At 38.0% G+C, this 18,270-nt stretch overlaps 1 protein-coding gene across 3 annotated transcripts; it reads left to right on the top strand.

Moving 5' to 3' along the window:
• The first annotated feature begins 4,792 nt into the window (after positions 1–4,792).
• Positions 4,793–16,055, top strand: LOC112149610 (beta-1,4-galactosyltransferase galt-1). 3 transcript variants are annotated; one of them, XM_036215025.1, is made up of 10 exons: positions 4,793–4,949; positions 6,169–6,313; positions 7,629–7,711; positions 8,183–8,277; positions 10,168–10,384; positions 10,844–10,959; positions 12,303–12,414; positions 12,541–12,742; positions 15,179–15,508; positions 15,617–16,055. In XM_036215025.1, the coding sequence occupies exons 2-10, from the start codon at positions 6,201–6,203 to the stop codon at positions 15,753–15,755; spliced, it is 1,407 nt and encodes a 468-aa protein (XP_036070918.1). In that variant the 5' UTR covers positions 4,793–4,949; positions 6,169–6,200; the 3' UTR covers positions 15,756–16,055. The 3 variants fall into 3 exon arrangements, with proteins under 3 accessions (XP_036070918.1, XP_036070919.1, XP_024133185.1); XM_036215026.1 differs by having other exon boundaries at positions 6,124–6,313; positions 12,541–12,632; positions 15,243–15,508; XM_024277417.2 differs by having other exon boundaries at positions 6,124–6,313.
• The last annotated feature ends 2,215 nt before the right edge of the window (positions 16,056–18,270 follow it).

Raw genomic sequence — 18,270 nt, 5'->3', positions numbered from 1 at the left:
TTTTTAATATCTAATAACGTTGTTGGGTTAATTTTCAGTTTAGTGAATATTTCAGCAACATGCTAACCCTTTTAGGCTAATTTTACTGAGGATTTTTAGGCTATTTTGGAGTTGAGCTAATATTTTAGCAATGCTCTAGCTCTATTAGCAATGTGCTTGTTTTTATAGTTTAATTTGGCATCTACTAGTTTGTTTGTTTTTTTTTTTTGGAAAGGGGGGGGGATTAAGAACTTAAAAAAAGGAAAACCAGCAGATCAGTGTGGGTCAAATCGCCCAGTCAGTCTGATAAATGTAGACAGGAAGATTTTTTTCAAAGTACTATTGAGAGGATTAGATAACTATTTACCAACCTGTATTAATCAGGATCAGACTGGTTCCATTTGAAATAGGTTATCATGCACCAATATGAGGAAACTGTTAAACATTATCTAATACTCAAACTATATAAAAACACCGGGATTATTGTTTGTTTTGATGCTCTAAAGGCCTTTGATCTAATAGAATGGAAATATTTGTTTATGGTCATGGAAAAGTTTGGCCTTGGCAAAGGTTTTATTGACTTGACAAAATTATTACACCATTCTCCAAGGGAGAGCGTCCTCGTGAATGGCATCAGATCGCCAGAATTCTGTCTCAGGAGGTCAACGGGTCAGGGTGACCCTATATCTCCAGTTATGTTTGCGCTGGCAATTGAACTGAGGCCATTTGGAGTCACCCCGATATATCAGGCTTCCAACTGGAGCCAAGGGTGTACAAAACTGTTTAATACGCAGAAGATGTCCTGCTGTTTCTCACTAATCCGGGGATATCTGTACCCGCTGTAATGTTGCTTATAGAGGTATTTGGTTCCATATAATTTTGATAAAACACTTGTCATGCTAGTTGGAGGTTATGGAAACTTCATTATTTTGGCAAATTTTCCATTTACTTGGTCTGTCTCCGGATTTACATATTTAGGGATTCATGTTGTGCCAAATGTTCAAAATATTTTGAAAATGAATATGGATTTGATTCAGAAAGAGGCTAAAACAGATCTCACTAGGTGGACGGACCTGCCAGTGTCCTGGATGGGTAGAGTCAATCTTATAAAAACGAACATTCTGCCAAGACTTCGATATCCTACACAGATGTTACACGTGTATGTTACCAAGAAAATGGCAGGAAATGTAGAACGTGAACTGTCAAAATTCATTTGGAGGGGAAAAGGCCAAGCCCGAGTATGAAAAGCTGCCTACAGATGAAGGAGGACTTGCTTTTCCTGATACTGTGTATTATAATTGGGCTTGTAATGGTAGAATTATATATGAGTGGATTCATTCTCAATAAAAGAACAAGAGATGCTTCCTGTTCACACTATTAGGTGAGTGTATAAACAAAAAGAAGAATATAAAGGATTACTTATTGATTGAAAACCCACTAAAAATGTGGTGTGATATGAACAGATGGGTGATAACTGCACCTTCTCTAACAGGAAAAGCTGAAACCGTGACTGAAGATGGACTGAGGAAAAGCTTTTTCCCGTAAGCAGTCACCTTTTAATACCTATTAAATAAAAGAACACTGCACTTAACGACAACAACTTCTTTGGAAATTTGACTTCTTAGTTGTTACTCCTTTTTACTCTTTCATATATAACCTCTTCCTTATAAACCTCATTGTTGCATCTCTGTCCAACTGTATATTTGCACTTTTGCACCTTTGATGTCCTTGTCACAATTTGTTTAAGATTGTAATGACAATACATGATTCAGACTCAATTATTTCTATTTAGTCGCCAACAACCACCTGACGCACGAAATCAGACTCCTTCCCGTCCAGAGGCGTCTTTGGACGTCCTGAAGGTTATTTGCTGTGTTTGTCTCTGATTACTGGCGGGAACTCCTGACACACATCCGCTCCGTATCTAACTGTTTCTGCCCAGCACAAACACACGTCTTAAAGAGCCGACATCTGTTCAAAGATTTCTCTGGACTCTTCCCGGTTCCTGACTAAAGTTTTCTTCTTCCAGGACAGTTTTAGACAGCGTTGATCACCTCCCACATCAGTTTCTAATTTCACCACCTTCCATAAATCAATAAACTGTGTTTCCTTTATATGGTAAGTAAAGAGAAAGTAAACTTCTTAGATAAATATTATATTAAAGGAAATGCCAAAATGATAAACTCTGCTTATCGTCAAACTAAACCAGAGAGATTACGAAACAATAAAGAAGTGGGACATTAACGTTATTGTGGTGAATGATTATCCAAAGGAGGAAGAAAGAATGATGTTTAACGATGCTCAGAGGGTTTATGACACAAGTATATTCAAATCCAGAAGACAAAGGGTGACGTTATGTCCAGGAAATATTTTGTGTCAATTGGTAACTTCACCTCTGAGCCAATAGAAATTACATGTGGAGTGCCCCAAGGCTCCATCCTGGGACCACTTCTATTTAACATCTACATGCTCCCACTGGCCCAGGTTATAAAGAACAACAACATTAGTTACCATAGCTATGCAGATGACACACAGATATATATTAGACTGACACCAGGAGACCGAGGCCCTGTACAGGCTCTTGGTAAATGCATTGAGGACATTAATGACTGGATGTGTCACAACTTACTTCAATTAAACAAAAACAAAACTGAGGTTATTGTCTTTGGGGCTAAAGAAAAAAGGTTAGACGTCACTACAGAGCTTCAATCTATTCAACTAAAAACTACCAACCAGGCCAGAAACTTGGGTGTAGTGATAGACACAGACCTACATTTGATAAACACATTAAGGCAGTCACTAAATCAGCCTATTATCATCTTAAAAATATCTCAAGGATTAAAGATCTGATGTCTAAGCAGGACCTGTTATTCTATTTTGTTACATTTTCTCTCTTTGTGCTGAAATAATGACTTTTCCAGTTTCATTGTTCATGTGGACAATTTCCTCAAATCAATTTGAACTTTCCTAAAAGTTTTATTTTGAATGATCACTCCTTCAATTTTCTATAATTTCTTTAAATTATTGTTTGAATGAAAATCACTGAACAGTCTTTTGACTCAAAATGGGCTACACTAAAAAACCTGCTTTAAATGAAAATATATATATATATATATATATTAGGTTTTAAGATTCAATTGTACACTGAAACCAACAGGACCCCACTGGGTGTTTGAGGAGATGGTTTGACCCTGTGGTCATGTGACCCAAAAATACAGTACACTAGTAAAAAACAAAACAAAACAGTTTTTACCTGAGTGAACCAAACCACCTTCCTTTCTCTGTTACTGTGAGCTCTCGGTTTAAGACGTATTTTCTACATCACAAATAAGCTCTTTTTCACTTTCATTCTTTCATTCACAACAATTTGAATAAAGAAATACTCAGATATGCAATTTGATTTTTAATTTTGTTCATATATGTCCTCCATCAAGAGTGCATTAAGAAGTCCCAAAACACAATTTTTATGTGAGTGGATCCTGGATGAATCCTTAAAATAGTGTTCTTATTGAGACTGGAGGATTAACTGATCTTGGAATCTTGAAGTCTTTAAACAATATATAATAAACTGTGCTTAAAAAGGAATGGATGAGAGAACAATCCTGTTAAACTCTTACTCCCCTTTTTACAACACGTTACATTTTACATACATCCAGATACAGTTAACTATTCTTAAAAACCTCTAAAACCCTGTTAATCATTTCCAACCATGTAGAGTTTTCCAGTATTACAGGAAGGGATCATTGTGGACCAGGATTAAACAGATCTGCATAGATAAACTGATGATCTTGTTGTTTGATCTTCACCACCATTTAGTTCTAGGAACCGTACTAGTGAGTAGAACTATCCAGTCAGAGGTCTGAAACCTGCGGCTCCACATGCGGCTCTTTGGTTACAGTAAAATATTAAAAAAATTTAAGAATAACTCTAAAGGAAACAGTACATAAGTACTGTAGTGCAGTTATGAAAAGTAAATGAACTTAAATTTTATTAAGCAGCAGTTGAAGGACGGTATGAATCATTCAATAAGGATCCAAACAACTGACACATTTTGATTATTTATCACAGAAAAAATGGTTTTGATTAATATTATGTAATATTATTATGCAAGATGTGATTTTATGTATTATTTTCTGATTGCTTGAAATAAATAATTTCATTCATTTATTCATCGTCTGTAAATTCATCCAGAATTAATGCTACGTTAAATTATAATCCACTGGATTATAAATGTTTCTATTTCTGAACAAATTCAAGGATTTAAAGTGGTTTTAATACATTTAATGGATCACTTCATTAGCTCTGATTTAGTTTTTCTTGATCATATTTATGAATTTGTGGCTGAAATGCATCAGAAACAGTCAAATAAAAGCTTTTTAAAAAAATAATCATTGATGACTTTACACTTCCTTCTGCATTTCCTGCATTGTCAAAAGTTCTAAATAAATATTTTTTTTTAAAATGCTGTTTTCTCGTCATGTTTATGTTTTATTTATGCAAAAAGTGCAATAATGTATTTAAATGTATTATGTCAGCAGCAAAAACATAAATATAAATCAGAATCTTATTTTTCTAAAGTGTGAGTGAAGACTTTGTGGGTTTGGTTGGAGAGAAATCCACCCGAACGGCTCCTTACGCGTTGAAGGTTGCAGACTCCTGAACTATGTACTCTCCAGAGTTCTAATATCTTTATTGAGAGCTCGGTGTTTCACCCTCCTCCTTTGGGCCACTTCCTGCGTTCGCGGTGCATTTCCCCGCCCCTGACGAATCTCCCTCTCACTCATCTCTGCAGGATCTCTGAACTCTCACTCTGATTCAGCAGGACTCTGGAGTTCAGGAGCCAATCAGGCTGATTTTGACTTAGGCTGTTCTGTAAAAATTTTTTTTCAATTTATTAGCTTAAATATTTTCACATGTAGGAAATATTTTGACTTAACCTTTAGAGAATTAAAGTTCTGGAGGTTTTACAGGTGAGTTTACGCTTTATCTGCAGAAGATGTACGGACTGCTGGCTTTGGATTTATTTTCTTTGTATATTTTATTTATTTGCGCTTATACAGCATATTGCAAAAAAGAGGTTTAAAAATGGACAAAACGTAGGTGCAGGAAGAGGCAAAGAAACAGTATGGGCTTATATTAGAGCCTCCACCTAATGGAGCTTTTGATTAACATAAAATACAATCATACAATTTTATACATATTAAAAATAAAACAAAAACATTTTTTTAATTGCCTTAAATACATTTCATGGTAACTTTATAACAAGACTACTTAACAAGCTTCATGAACATATTAACAAACATTATTAATGTGGTTATAGGGTGTTAGTAAGACATTTATTAGTCAAATATGTTTTTTTAACTTATTTAGTAAGATTCATTATGAATACAAGCTTAACAAATATATTAACCAGCTTTGCACAAACTTTCCTTTTTAGCTACAGTTTTAGGTTGTGTCTCACGTACAATTTGGGCTTCATCGACGTTTGTAATTTCAGTCTTTCGTGACAAATCATAAATAATGTCATTCATAAATGTTTCTTTGGCAGATGTCCTTTCGGTCAACAGGTCTTTACATTAATTCACTTTAGTTTTTGTTGGTTTATTTTACGGTTAGTTTATGTCAGGGGTCTTAAACTGGCGGCCCGCGGGCCATTTACGGCCCCCACCGTAACCCTTGTGCTATCTTATGGGGTCCAGGTGACCCCCACCCTCATATCGATGTGTGATCCCTCCCATGACAAAGGTGGACAGGATTTTATGTCTGAACCAGACCTCAGTGAAGATCAAAAATCTACTAATCTACTGTTTCTCAGTCCAGAATCTGACTGATCTAGAGGAGATCTGTGAGGAGGAGTGGGCGAAAACCTGGTGAAGAACTGTGGGAAAAGTTTGACCTGTTTAACCGCAAACAAAGACTGCTGTACCAAATATTAACATTGATTTCTCTGGTGTTCAAACATATTTTCAGCAGTAGAATTCAAATAAATTTTGTTTTTGGGTTGTGTCTCTCACTGTGGAGTCACAAGGTGTTAGAATAGATGCAAAATGTGCAGTTTGAAAAAATAAATTAAAATAATGTCTGTGACGGTGACCGACGTGGATGAGAAAAGTCAAAATAAATATTGTATTTCCGTCTTTCCAGTTTGTTTCCTGACAGACTGAGGTATCTCTGCCCCCCCACTCCCAGATCTGTACCTCTGCCCCCAACCGAGTCTCCTGATGAGGAGAAACAAGCCCCGCCAGCGGCCTACACCCCAGAAGCTGAGATGCCTGGCCCTCGTCTGCCTGCTCCTCACCTTCCTCTCCGTCTTGCTGTTCGTACGCAGCTTTAGGTGAGTAGAGTTTAACTACTGCAGTGACTCGTATTTAACAAGATTTGTTCCTTAAAATAAAGACATTTAACAGAAAGTTGGTGATTGGAAAAAAATTAATTGTAAAATTGGTTTGGCAGGATCTACTGTATATCAATTCATAGATTTCTACAGTTAATATGTTCTGGAATAAACAAAACTGAATGAAAAACAGAAAATTAAAAGGAATCAGGGAAATATGTAAAGATGAATCAAGTTAACCTCAGACTCATCTCTGTGGGATGCTCAGATTTTAAACAACGGAGTTTCCTTCCAGAGAAATATTGCGTTGGATAATTTTAGAGGCACACTTGATTGGGTTTATCAACTCCGAGGTCATCTGGACCCGATGAACCAATCTGAGTGTTGCTGCCGCTCTGGCTCCACTTGCCTCGCTGACCCTGAAGTAGTTTGACTGTGCACAGGCCCAAACACCGTTGCAGCAGCGCAGCATCTATGAGGGATGCCCAGATGAGGCTCCAGAGGAGTTTAGGCCTCTCTTTTTCTTTAAGACGTATTTATTTAAACTAACAACAAAACTCTGACCTTAGAAGTTAAAAAAAGGAGAAATCACAAAAGATCACTAAGATCAAATCAAATTCTGATGATCTGCATTAAAAACACACAAAGCATCACTTTTTTAACGGAACATTCTAACCAGAGACTGTTTTGGTTCCATGAACTTAAAAAACAGAGTTTCTTTCCAGATAAATATTTTGTTGGATATTTTTCGAGACATACTTGTTTGATTTTACCATTTCCAAGGTCATCTGGGCCCGACGTGTGAATTTGAGTGCTGCTGCTCTGGCTGCTCTTGCCTCGCTGATGCTGAGGGAGTTTCTGTAGTTTCATTACGCTCTTTTTTAAAGCTCTAATATACATTTTTGGCCATTTTTAGGCACAAATCCAAGTGTGTAAATTCATGAAAACGGTAGCACCTGTTTCGTGAATGGGCCGGCCCAGCCCGCCGTCTGGCTCCGGACCTCAGGCTGCCCATTCACTAACTTTATAAGGTGATAAATCAGACAGTTTTATCAAGATTTCTACCTTTATCTTGAAAAGGTTTCCTCTGTGCTTGATTTTATATTTGTGTTTTTTGTGACACAAAAGCAACAGAGTCACTCCAGTCCAGTTCTAGTTACAAAGATTATTTTTATGTGCTGTTCATGTAAATCAAAGAATGTACATCATCACGCCTCAAAAAGGTTGGAAGTCTTTTCTATAATCCTGCCTCTTTTAAATCAAACATTGATTTAATGTTTAAGTTAAGTAAATAATGAGTGTTCCTTTTTTTCAGGATTTCTGATCTCATGAACGATCAGCTGTGGACCCAACCTTATCCAGAACCAAAACCAGAACCTGTCCGTACAGAGGCAGCTGGTAGGTCTGCTGCTGCTTGATATTCATGTTGATACATTCGATCTGAGGACCAACAGCTTTAAAAATAAGTGATGAGATGACTCATAACTCGTTTTTATGAGGACATGTTTATGTAGCAGCAGAACGGTTATGATCCATACATTAGGAACAAAGTCCATGTTTGATCTGCTGCTCAGTGACACTTTAGACTTTCAGATTAGGGAAGAAAAGATTAGATACAATCTTCTTCAGTAATGGAGAAGCTCCTTTCGTTACTGTGCTGGTTAAAACAGTAACAAGAAAAAGCATCAAACCTTCATCTGCTGCTCTTCAGCGTTTCGTGCTCCAACCATCCGTCAGTCGTTACAGAAACTGTAGCAAAGAAAATAACATCGATGACTTTTCCTCCTCTCCGTTCTCTAAAAACAGACTAAAAAATGCTTCTTTCACTTTGGGAAATTAAGTTTATAACGTCTCTTTCCTTTTGAGCAGCTACTCAGGAACAAGTGATTTCATTTGCACCGGTTAAAAACACCAAGACGCTGCTGCTGTCAGCTTATCAGGAGCACCGGACAAACAGAAAGGAGGTGAGCGAAGGAAGAATCTAAAACACTGTGAAAAACCTTTGTGGTTGTTTGAACATTCGTATTGGTGGGTGAGGACTGAGGAGGTGATTCCAGTCAATCAATCACAGAGAAGGAACACAGAAACGCTCCATCAGGACCATTACATTCATGTGGGCTTTGATGTCTAATCTAATAAAAGATTTTACACAGTAGACGGTTTTATATAAATTAGGGCTGGGTATCAATTAGAATTTACAGAAACGATTCGATTCCAATTTTTTTTTTATTCTTTTGATTCAATTCAATTTTGACAAGAAATGCATTAATAAACTACTATATGTTTTGATATATTTATATTAATCTGATACAAATGAGATTGTTAATAGCAGACAGTATTACATGGTTTCACTAAAGGAGAAGTTCTAACTCGCATTGACTTTGACACATATATTCTTCAAAAGCAGGAATAACCGAACATAAAAGCTGGTATCAATAAAATCATTAAACAATAAAATAAAGAAACTAACGCAATGAAACCATAAAAACACCAAAACAATAAATTCAGTAAAACTAAATATAATAATACCAAATCAGCCCACTAAAACTTCTACTGGATTCAAAAGCCTGAGGAAAGAGATGAGTTTTTAAAAGAAAGTTTAAATCACTGAAGGATCTTCAGACCTCACAGAAAAGGGGAGATCATTCCAGAGTTCCAGACCATTCAAACATTTAAAAAGTAAAATCTTAAAACAATTCTAAAAGACACAGGCAGCTAAAGAAGAGAGTAATATAGGACTGATGTGCTCAAACTGCTGAATTTTGGACCAGCTGGAGACGGCGGAGGAGAGACTGGTCTGTACCGCTGTATGGAGAGGTACAGTCTGGAAAAGACCAAAGCATGGATCACAGCATGGATCAGGATCTTAGGCTTACTGATGCTCTCAGACACGACATCGGACATGAACTGGGTCTTGGAATTTTTCAGAGCAGGCCGATATTCATTCAAGAAGTTTTTAAACAATTCTGAGATGTAAAGCCTGCCTCTATGGCGAGGAAAAGAGGTCATAAATCACCAGAACAAGTGGCGTGAGGAACAGTGTGTTGGCCATCCAAAACACTGCTTTTTACGCATTACTAAAAGCAGCACGTAAATTATGTATATATATATATATATATATATAATAACTTGTCTTGTCCCAAGACGGCCGTAAAAAATTGTTTTATCTTGGAAAAACCGCGCTTACAAACTGACGTTATAGCACTGTGTATGTCGTGGATTCAAACTCTCGTTTACCGCTATATTAGGGCCGTCGTATAGGCAGACAAATGTCAAGGGCGCTGCACATCCAGGGGGTGGCAGAAGTTTGTACGTGATAAAAACGCTGCTTTTTACGCCAATCTTGGAACATCACAATACAGCGTAATTTGTGCTACTTTGGAAACAAAATTAAGAAGCAGTGTTTTTGATGGCCAAAACACATTTTTTTTTTCTTTTCCTGGTGATTATTGACTCTTTTTGCTTGCCATACAGCAGCACACAGGGGACAATGTTAAAAGATCATACTCACAACACACATGAATATTAAAATATCCAACAATTAAAATCTCATAAAATGATCTCAGGCAATAGGGTTGCAAAGTCCTGAAGAAAGTTCTTATTGAACTTTAGGAGCCTGTTGATCACCACACACAAATTCACATTTAATTTCCTCGAGCTCAACCTCAAAGCTGGAAGCTGCTGGCACGAGAATTGTGATCAGAAAACAGCAGCAAACTGATAGTTTCCATCAGGAACATGCAATCCAACTCTCAGGAAGCGAAAAAGTCATTTAGGATAAAAGTTTTGTTTGCATTAATGGGATGAACAATCTCTTTTCTTTACAATTTCTTCTCCGTTTAACTTTTTTTTAGGTGCGTGTGATTGCAGTGGTTCTGCGGAGTGAGAAAGCTGCCTATCGTTGCATTTTCTGCTGTCAGGAGCAACAGTACGTCTCTGAGGGAGTCAGCAACATTCACCAGGATCACTACAATTTTCCCTACGGGACAGCTGACATCATGTGTCCTGTCCCATCTGGCTGTGAGGCTCCGACCCACATCACTGTCAAATCTGCTGCCAACTTCTCTCAAGGTACGAAAGCCTCCGTTAAGCTGCCAATGGATGTGACCATGACCTAAGATTAGATGATTCAATAGTTTTTAAAATAAAAAAACAGTAAATGTATAACAGTAAAGTACAAGGTTTGTGCTTGAAATGAAACTTTGACAAAGGATTTCAATTTGAGTGCTGGTAAAGCTTCATGTGCTGATGTGTCAACTGTCATAGTTACCATATAGTTAAAAATATATAGTATTGAAGTAATTTTTCCAGTGGCTCATACCTTTTCATGTACCATCTGCTAGTACTGATACTGCACTGGCATATTCGTGTATCCCTACATGCAGTCTCTGTCAGTGCTACTTATTGTGAAGAAACGATAATATTTGTCTCTAAAACTTCAAAACAAGAAATTCAACATCTTTTGTTTACCAAATGTAATTTTGGAGTCAGAAACCAAAGCTTTACATGAAATTCTGTGACATCTTTCAGATACGACTCATCATGAACTTCTGAAAATAAGGAACCAGGAGGTTCAGAGTGACAAGTTTGATTTCAACTTCACCGTCTGCTTCTCCACTATGTTCAACTTCACAAATGTGCTGCAGGTATGACCAATGATGAAAGAGTAATCATCTTATTTCACTGCTCTGTTGGAAATGCTCTTATGGATGTCTGTGGGAGGAAAGCGTTCAAACCAGTACTGGGAACGCAGGCGGCCTGCAGGAAAGAAGTCCTAGACCGCATCAGAAATCTGTAGAGAAAATGTTCCTGCACATTTTTACTATGTGCATGCTGCGGGCCACAGGTCATAGTGAACACTTAAACAACAGATAAGGGGAAGTGTAAAGTAGGAGAGATACGAATGTTTGAAAAAGATAAAAAAAAGTCTGTTCGCTTTGTTCACTTGATAAATCCATGCCTGTTAGAAATGAGGATATTCAACACTCAGAGTGTAGTTTGTGTGGACGTATGGACGCCCTACGTGCACTTAGGTATCACATGCACAACCTAAAACAGCGATATTTCATTTTACAATACTTGTATAGATGTAAAATGCTGACAATCCAACACATTTCATTCCCAAGTTGTCACATATTGACGTATGGTTAAGGACCCCTCCTCGTCACCTTTTGACCTTTTGAGTGTCCCCAACTCGTCGTTTGACATGCTGGTTATTCCCATTAAATCAATGGTCTGGTTGAGGACGACGAGTTGGGGACACCCAAAACTTTGATTTTTGATGCTAAGGGTCCTTAACCACACGTCAAAATATGGCGATTTGGGAATGAGTATGTGGTGGACAATTACGAGCGACCTTGGACATCTCACTTTTGTTTTCACCTAAACCTCCGACCACTAGTTGGCAGCACAGAAAACTGAGCCTCTAAGAGCAGCTCTACACAGCGACCAAAACAACAAAATCTCGCAGGAACCAGCTTTTTTTTTTAAATGTTCAGTCAGCTTAGCAATTTTTGTCATGATATTTTTAGTGAACTGAACTGAAGCTCTGTGCCGTGTTGCTCCCAGTGTCATATAAAAATGTGGATTTCAGTGCTTAATAGTGAGCTCAGGTAACGAGTGAAACCGGCATACTCTTAAAAAAACAAAGTGAGAAGTTGTTCTGGTTAAGTCTTAGGATATATCAGAATATGAAACGATTATGTGCTAAGCTTAAATCGATTAATCGACTTTATCAACCAGCCCTAAACAGCATCACCTTCTCGTCATTATTAGCCTTAAGTACAATACACTTACCACACGCTCGACAATGATATGCTCCTCTCTACGACCCTCCATGAGCCCAGACCACCCAAAAACCTGCAGCAGTCGTATTGGTGTCTACGGCTTTAACTCTTCACAATCACATACTGTGTGTTACAACCATCAAAATGAAACGGGGACTTCCATAAAACGTATGGTTTTCATAAATGAGACTGTGACATTGCAGTTGGTGCAGAGTCTGACGATGCTTCAACTGCTGGGCGTGAACAGAGTTGTCATCTACAAGACTGACTGCAGCCCAGAGATCCAGCGCATACTAGACTACTACATAGGCAAAGGTGGGCTATACTTCACCAGAATAAATGCTAATTCTGTCAATTTGATGACAATTATTAATAGCATTATTTTGTTACATTTATTGAATGCAGCTATTTAATCTCACTAAACCATAAATGTCTCTGCAGGTTTTGTTGAGCTGATTCCCTGGTCTCTGTCGAAGTTCATGAATGTGTCTTATGGCTGGCTGCCTGAACACGGTCCTGGTCAAATCCACTACGTAGGTCAGATTCCTGCCCTTAACGACTGTCTTTACAGATACATGTACAAATCCAGATATGTGGCCATGAATGATGTGGATGAACTCATTCTACCACAAAGAGTCAACAGGTACTTATGGACCTCAGGTCTGTTCTTCACTTCGGAAACACAAATGCACAAGTGGATCCATAGTTCAGTTAGAGCAGGAGTCTCAAACTCAATCGCACGAGGGGCCAAAATCCAAAACACACCTGAGGTCGCGGGCCGAACAGGATAAATATTTATTGAACACTCTAAAACTACATTTTTAAAACTTTAAAACTGTAATTTTTTAATCATAATTATGAACTAGATACATAGTATTACCTGCAATAATGCTAGTGTGAATGCTGGAAGCTGAATTTGGCCACTGAAGATGCTAGTGCTGATAGCTGAAGATGCTGAAATTGATAGTTAAAAATGCTGCAGCTGAAATCACTGAAGAAGATAGCCAGCTAAAATATAAGCTAAAAGCCAAATTAGCCTAAAAAAAACTTAGTTTAGCCAAAACAGCTAGCATGTAGCTTCCAAAAGATAGCTAAGCTTCAAAATATCCTTAATAACAGAAAAAAGGGCTAAATGATCCAAAACTGCTAACATGTAAATATTAGCCACACGGCCTAAAAAACCTTTTAAAAAGCCTAAATTAGCCAAAACGGCTAGCATGCAGCTGAAATATTAGCTAAACTTCAAAATAGCCTAAAAAATCTTAGTAAATGCTAAAATATTCCAAAAGCTAGCAGAAGGCAATTTTTTAAAATCGTAACTTTTTAACATAACGAATAATAAAAAGGCAGGAATATTATTCCAGAATAAATCAACTTAAACCTTAAATAACTTTCAATATTTTACTCTCCATAAAATATATTTTGTCAAAATTATACAAGTTAGAAATGAGCTCAAGATAACATCGCGTCATTAAATTAAAGGGCCGGATAGAATTACCCGGAGGGCCGGATCCGGCCCCCGGGCCTCGACTTTGACACATTTGAGTTAGAGACTCAAAATTATTCAGAACATACAGTATGTAGACACAAATAACTATAGAGGCATATATACACACATTGGGGGAAAAAAGTATTCAGTCAGTCACCAATTTTGCCAGAGAAACCTGTAATTTTCATCATAGGTATACCTCAACTATGAAAGCTGGTTTATACTTCAAAGCGATCATCCACATCAATTTGCACGGTCTAGTTCATACTCAGGTTGTCTAGTTTTGCTTGCGATCGACTGCAATGAACTTCTGAGTGGCGATTATGCCTTTCAAGCGACGCAGTCATTTCCAAAAATTATTTTCAACATGATGACATCCTGATCACACGTCGAAGAACGCTGACGAGGAAGTGGTATGTTCATCCTCTTAACATGAGACAGAAAGAAAAGGAGGAATTTTAAAAGATGTCCAAGTGCCCTTCAGGTACTTCCTCATGTCAGTCGACAGGTCTGACGATCTTCTCCAACGAGTCATATATTAAATAGGATTTTTGTTAACTCTTTTCATACCCAAAAGTAAAACACCTTGATTACTGGCAGAATTTCTTCCAGCAATTTTCAGATCTCTGTATGTCTCTGTCCTCTCTCATGGAGGGATTGTAGAGATTTGGATATTTCCTCACCTCCTCGATCAAGTTTTCATCATCAACAGAGCTGAAAACATGAGTTTGCTCCACCATAGCGTCTGAAATAAATTGAAGTTAAATGGCCCGATGTGTACGCGATTGCAGTCCGGGCGTAAACTTCCAGTCGCAGGTGACGTCATCATCAGGTGTCAGATTCTCTAGCGACTGGAGCGAACACTGCGACGCAACGATTTACAGATCACTTGGAAGTATAAACCATCCTGACAAAAAATGAGAAAAAAATCCAGAGAAATGACTGTCTGGATTTTAAATAATGCATTCGTAAATTATGGGGTATGGTCAATAACAAAAAGTTCGTCTCAATACTTTGTTATATTGGCAGCAGTGACAACAAATGACAGCAGTCAAACGTTTTCTGTAAGTCTTCATAAGGTTTTCACAAACTGCTGCTGGTATTTTGGTCTATTCCTCCATGCAGATCTCCTCTACAGCAGACATGTTTTGGGGCTGTGGCTGGACTCTCAACTCAAAGATTTTCCATGGAAATGAGTTTATTCCGATAAGTGGCGGACAAAAAGAGTAGAAAAAGAAAACACGCCCCTCCCTGTTCACCTATTGTGAACACTGTAGGCTTCAAGGATCCGCATTCCTGAACGTAACTTCATTTAGAAGCTGACCCACATGGTGTTTTGATGCTTAGTCTTTACTTAGACTGTCCTAATTCCCCAACTACTCACTATTTAGCGCACCACATAGGGTGTTTGTCATTTTTTGATGTGTTTAAAAAGATAAAGATGAAAAAAAATTGCAGTCAAAAAGGGTTTCATCTCTAAATCATATAAGCCTAGGAACTTTCTACAATCACACTCTGTTAATGTTTACAAAATAATAGCATTCAGGGAAAGGACAAATGTGACTGAAAGTGTTTTCATTTTCATCCCAGTTGGCTGAAGTTGCTACCTCTGCTGGAGAAGACATACGGTGCCAACAAGTGTTACATGTTTCAGAACAACGTGTTCCCCAAAGATGTGGTGCTGCCTCCTCCACCCCTTGCTGAAGCTGCACCTTCATGGGAGCTTTGGAAGAACATTTCTGGAGTAAATATCTTGGATCATCTTTATCAAGAGCCCGTGACTAAAGAGACGTATTATGTTCAGTTCAAAATCATCGTCAACCCGCGAGCAGTCTTCTCCACCAGCGTTCACGGAGTTCAGAGATCCCAGAACGGCTGTGCCTGGGTTGACAGGAATATCGCACGGATGCACCACACCAGGTGAAGATCTCTCCACGCACGCGCGCGCACACACACACACACACAGGAGTACTTGTAAATCGATCAGTCAGTCCAGACCTGCAGTGACTGTTTGTTTGCTGTCTGCAGAGATAAAAGGCAGCCTCAGCTGCAACCAAGCCAACTCATTTATGATGACAGACTGCTGAGCTTCAGCGCTCCGCTGATACGGACCGTCAACGCGGTGCTGCGAGAGAACGGACTCTTACCTGCAGAAGACAAACTCTGACTCCACCTTGTGGACCTCCGTCTCATCTGTGACGAGAAGTTTCCTCTGTGTTCCTCAGCACTTAAAAGAGTACAGGAAGGTGTAGACTTTGTAGTTTTTTTTAAATGGAGAAACTTACTTCATAAAGTGTTTATTTTTTCTACAGTGTTATTATATTGATTTTTTATTCTTATGGGAGATATTAGGCAGTCACCTTGGCAACATGTTTAAGTCCTATTCAAATGAAAATTGCGTTTTAACACATTTTTGTGACAATTTGATGAAGCTGGAGAACATGTATTAAAGGATTTAAGATTAAAATTGCATCTCTCAGTATTTCTTTGTTCAAATCAGGATGAATCAGGAGCAGATGAACACTTGTTTTTAAAAAAAGCTCTTTTAGGATTCCCTGCTCCCCCTTTTCAGATGCATCCGCTTGCAGACCAATCGATCCATGAGCGTCTTTGTTTTCCTCGTCTGAGCTGAAATCTGGATCTAAACTGTACAGCTAGATAGCTCTGATATTGCTCAACATTTTTTTGTTACACCGGCAATGTTAGCTAGGATAATAAGGGGCTGGAAGCTGGTGGAGAGTATAAACAAAGGGATGCTGGGAAATCTGAGGCTAACTTCTGCGCCTACGGTCCCGCCCACAACTCAGGTGAGTTTCTGATGAACTCCTGCTGCTCTGGAGAAACTCCTTGAAAAGGAAACAAGCTTTTTTTTACTTTGGCTAGAAATGGCTTAGCCATAAAGAAAAGACCAATGGCAACGCTTGAAAATAATATAAATAAACAATAAACAGAAGATGATCGGAGTGGATCTTTAAAGTTCGTCTACAAAAACAGCTGCACAGGAGTCTAGTTTACTAAACTGAACAAACCAAGAAAACAAAACCAAAAAAAAAAGAACATTTGAATGTTTCTTTTACATTTTTATTTTGTACCTTTTTTCCCCCGTTTTTTACCGTTCTTTACGGATTGATTGAGATGAGGAGTCAAAGGACCCAGCTCCAATGGGGAGGGGTCACAGGAGCTGTTAGGACCAAACACCATCACTTCTGTTTTTTTATCCTTAAAACATAAAAAGCTGAGGGCCATCCAGTCTTATATGTCTTGAAGACAAGACAGTAGTGTTGTAACGGAGCCTCCTTTCTTTATCGGTAAATAAATCTGACTGTCGTCAGCATAACAACGACAGGAGACTCCGTGTTTTCTCAGGATGGAGCCAGGAGGAAGGAGGTACAGAGAAAATAAAAGTGGTCCTAGAATAGAGCCCTGTGGAACCCCAAACACCAGCGGAGCAGTTGAAGAGTAGGATCCCGGCATGCTCACACAGACAGTCCTGTCAGATAAATATGATGAAAGCCAGTCGAGTGCCGTTCCACAAATTCCAGCCAAAGCTTTCAACCTGGACAGTAAGAGATGGTGGTCCACAGTATCGAAGGCCGCAGACAAGTCCAGCAGAAGGACAACGTAGTTCCCATCGTCAGTTCCTCGGAAGATGTCATTAAAAATTCAGTCTTTCTTATTAAAAAAAAAAGAAAAAAGGTATAAAAATAATCACCAAGTCTCCTTACACTGAATCAACAAATCCACTTTTTATCAAATTAAAACTGTTGAAATTTTTTACTTGATTGATTTCAAAATAATCCAATTCATGTTCAAAGTAAAAAACAAACAATTCCCATTAAGTATCCAAAAGCTCTTCCAGTTAAGGCTAAATAAATATACGCTAAGAGGTACAAACATTTACGTCAAACCACCTGTTAGAACAAACATTAAACCCCACTGCATCTCCACAAGGGGGCGCAGTTATGGAATAACTGTGGGGAAGATATTAAAAATTGTCAAACCTAACATGAATTAAAAATATTCATCAAATGTAATAAAATTAATAAATATGAAGACATTGATAAAATATGTTGAATTTTATATGAATATTAGTATATATTTAAATTTCATAATTGTTTTCGCTGTTCTTTTCACTAATGAAATTTATTCTGTTTTTTGTTCATGCAGCTCAATATAGTCAATGAGAAATTGTATATTTAATTTAGGCTGAAAAAGATCAAAGGGGCTTGGAGTTGATAAGCTATTAGCTTCATCCAAAGCCCTTTATCGAGCTTTGAACATCTCTTGTTGCATTCAAGATTGATTGTGAGAAATTGCTTTGTTTCTTATAGTTTTGTGTTTGTTTGCTTTTGCTCTATTCATTTTTCTTTGTTTTATCGTTGTTCTTGTTCGAAAATAAAATTCTTAAAAAAAAAAAAAAAAAAACCCCTCAGCTCGGATTCTGTGCTCTGAAGAGTTTTAAAACCAGACTGGAACCTCTCCAGGACATCATTCTCGGTTAAAAAGGACTGCAACTCTGAAGGTAAACCACTTTCTCTAACATTTTTGAAAGAGGGTAACCTTGAGATGGGTCTAACGCTGGCTAAAACGAAGTTTTCAAGGTTTGGCTTGTTTGAAAAATGTGGGTCCAATGAAATAGTTCATTGAAGGGGAGGGTGTCTGTATTGCAGTGCGCTGCGGGG

This window comes from Oryzias melastigma, linkage group LG13 (genome assembly GCF_002922805.2).
Source record: "Oryzias melastigma strain HK-1 linkage group LG13, ASM292280v2, whole genome shotgun sequence".
Taxonomy (NCBI): Eukaryota; Metazoa; Chordata; class Actinopteri; order Beloniformes; family Adrianichthyidae; genus Oryzias; species Oryzias melastigma.
The sequence above is the reverse complement of the archived record's forward strand: the minus strand, read 5'-3'. Positions and strand labels throughout refer to the sequence as shown.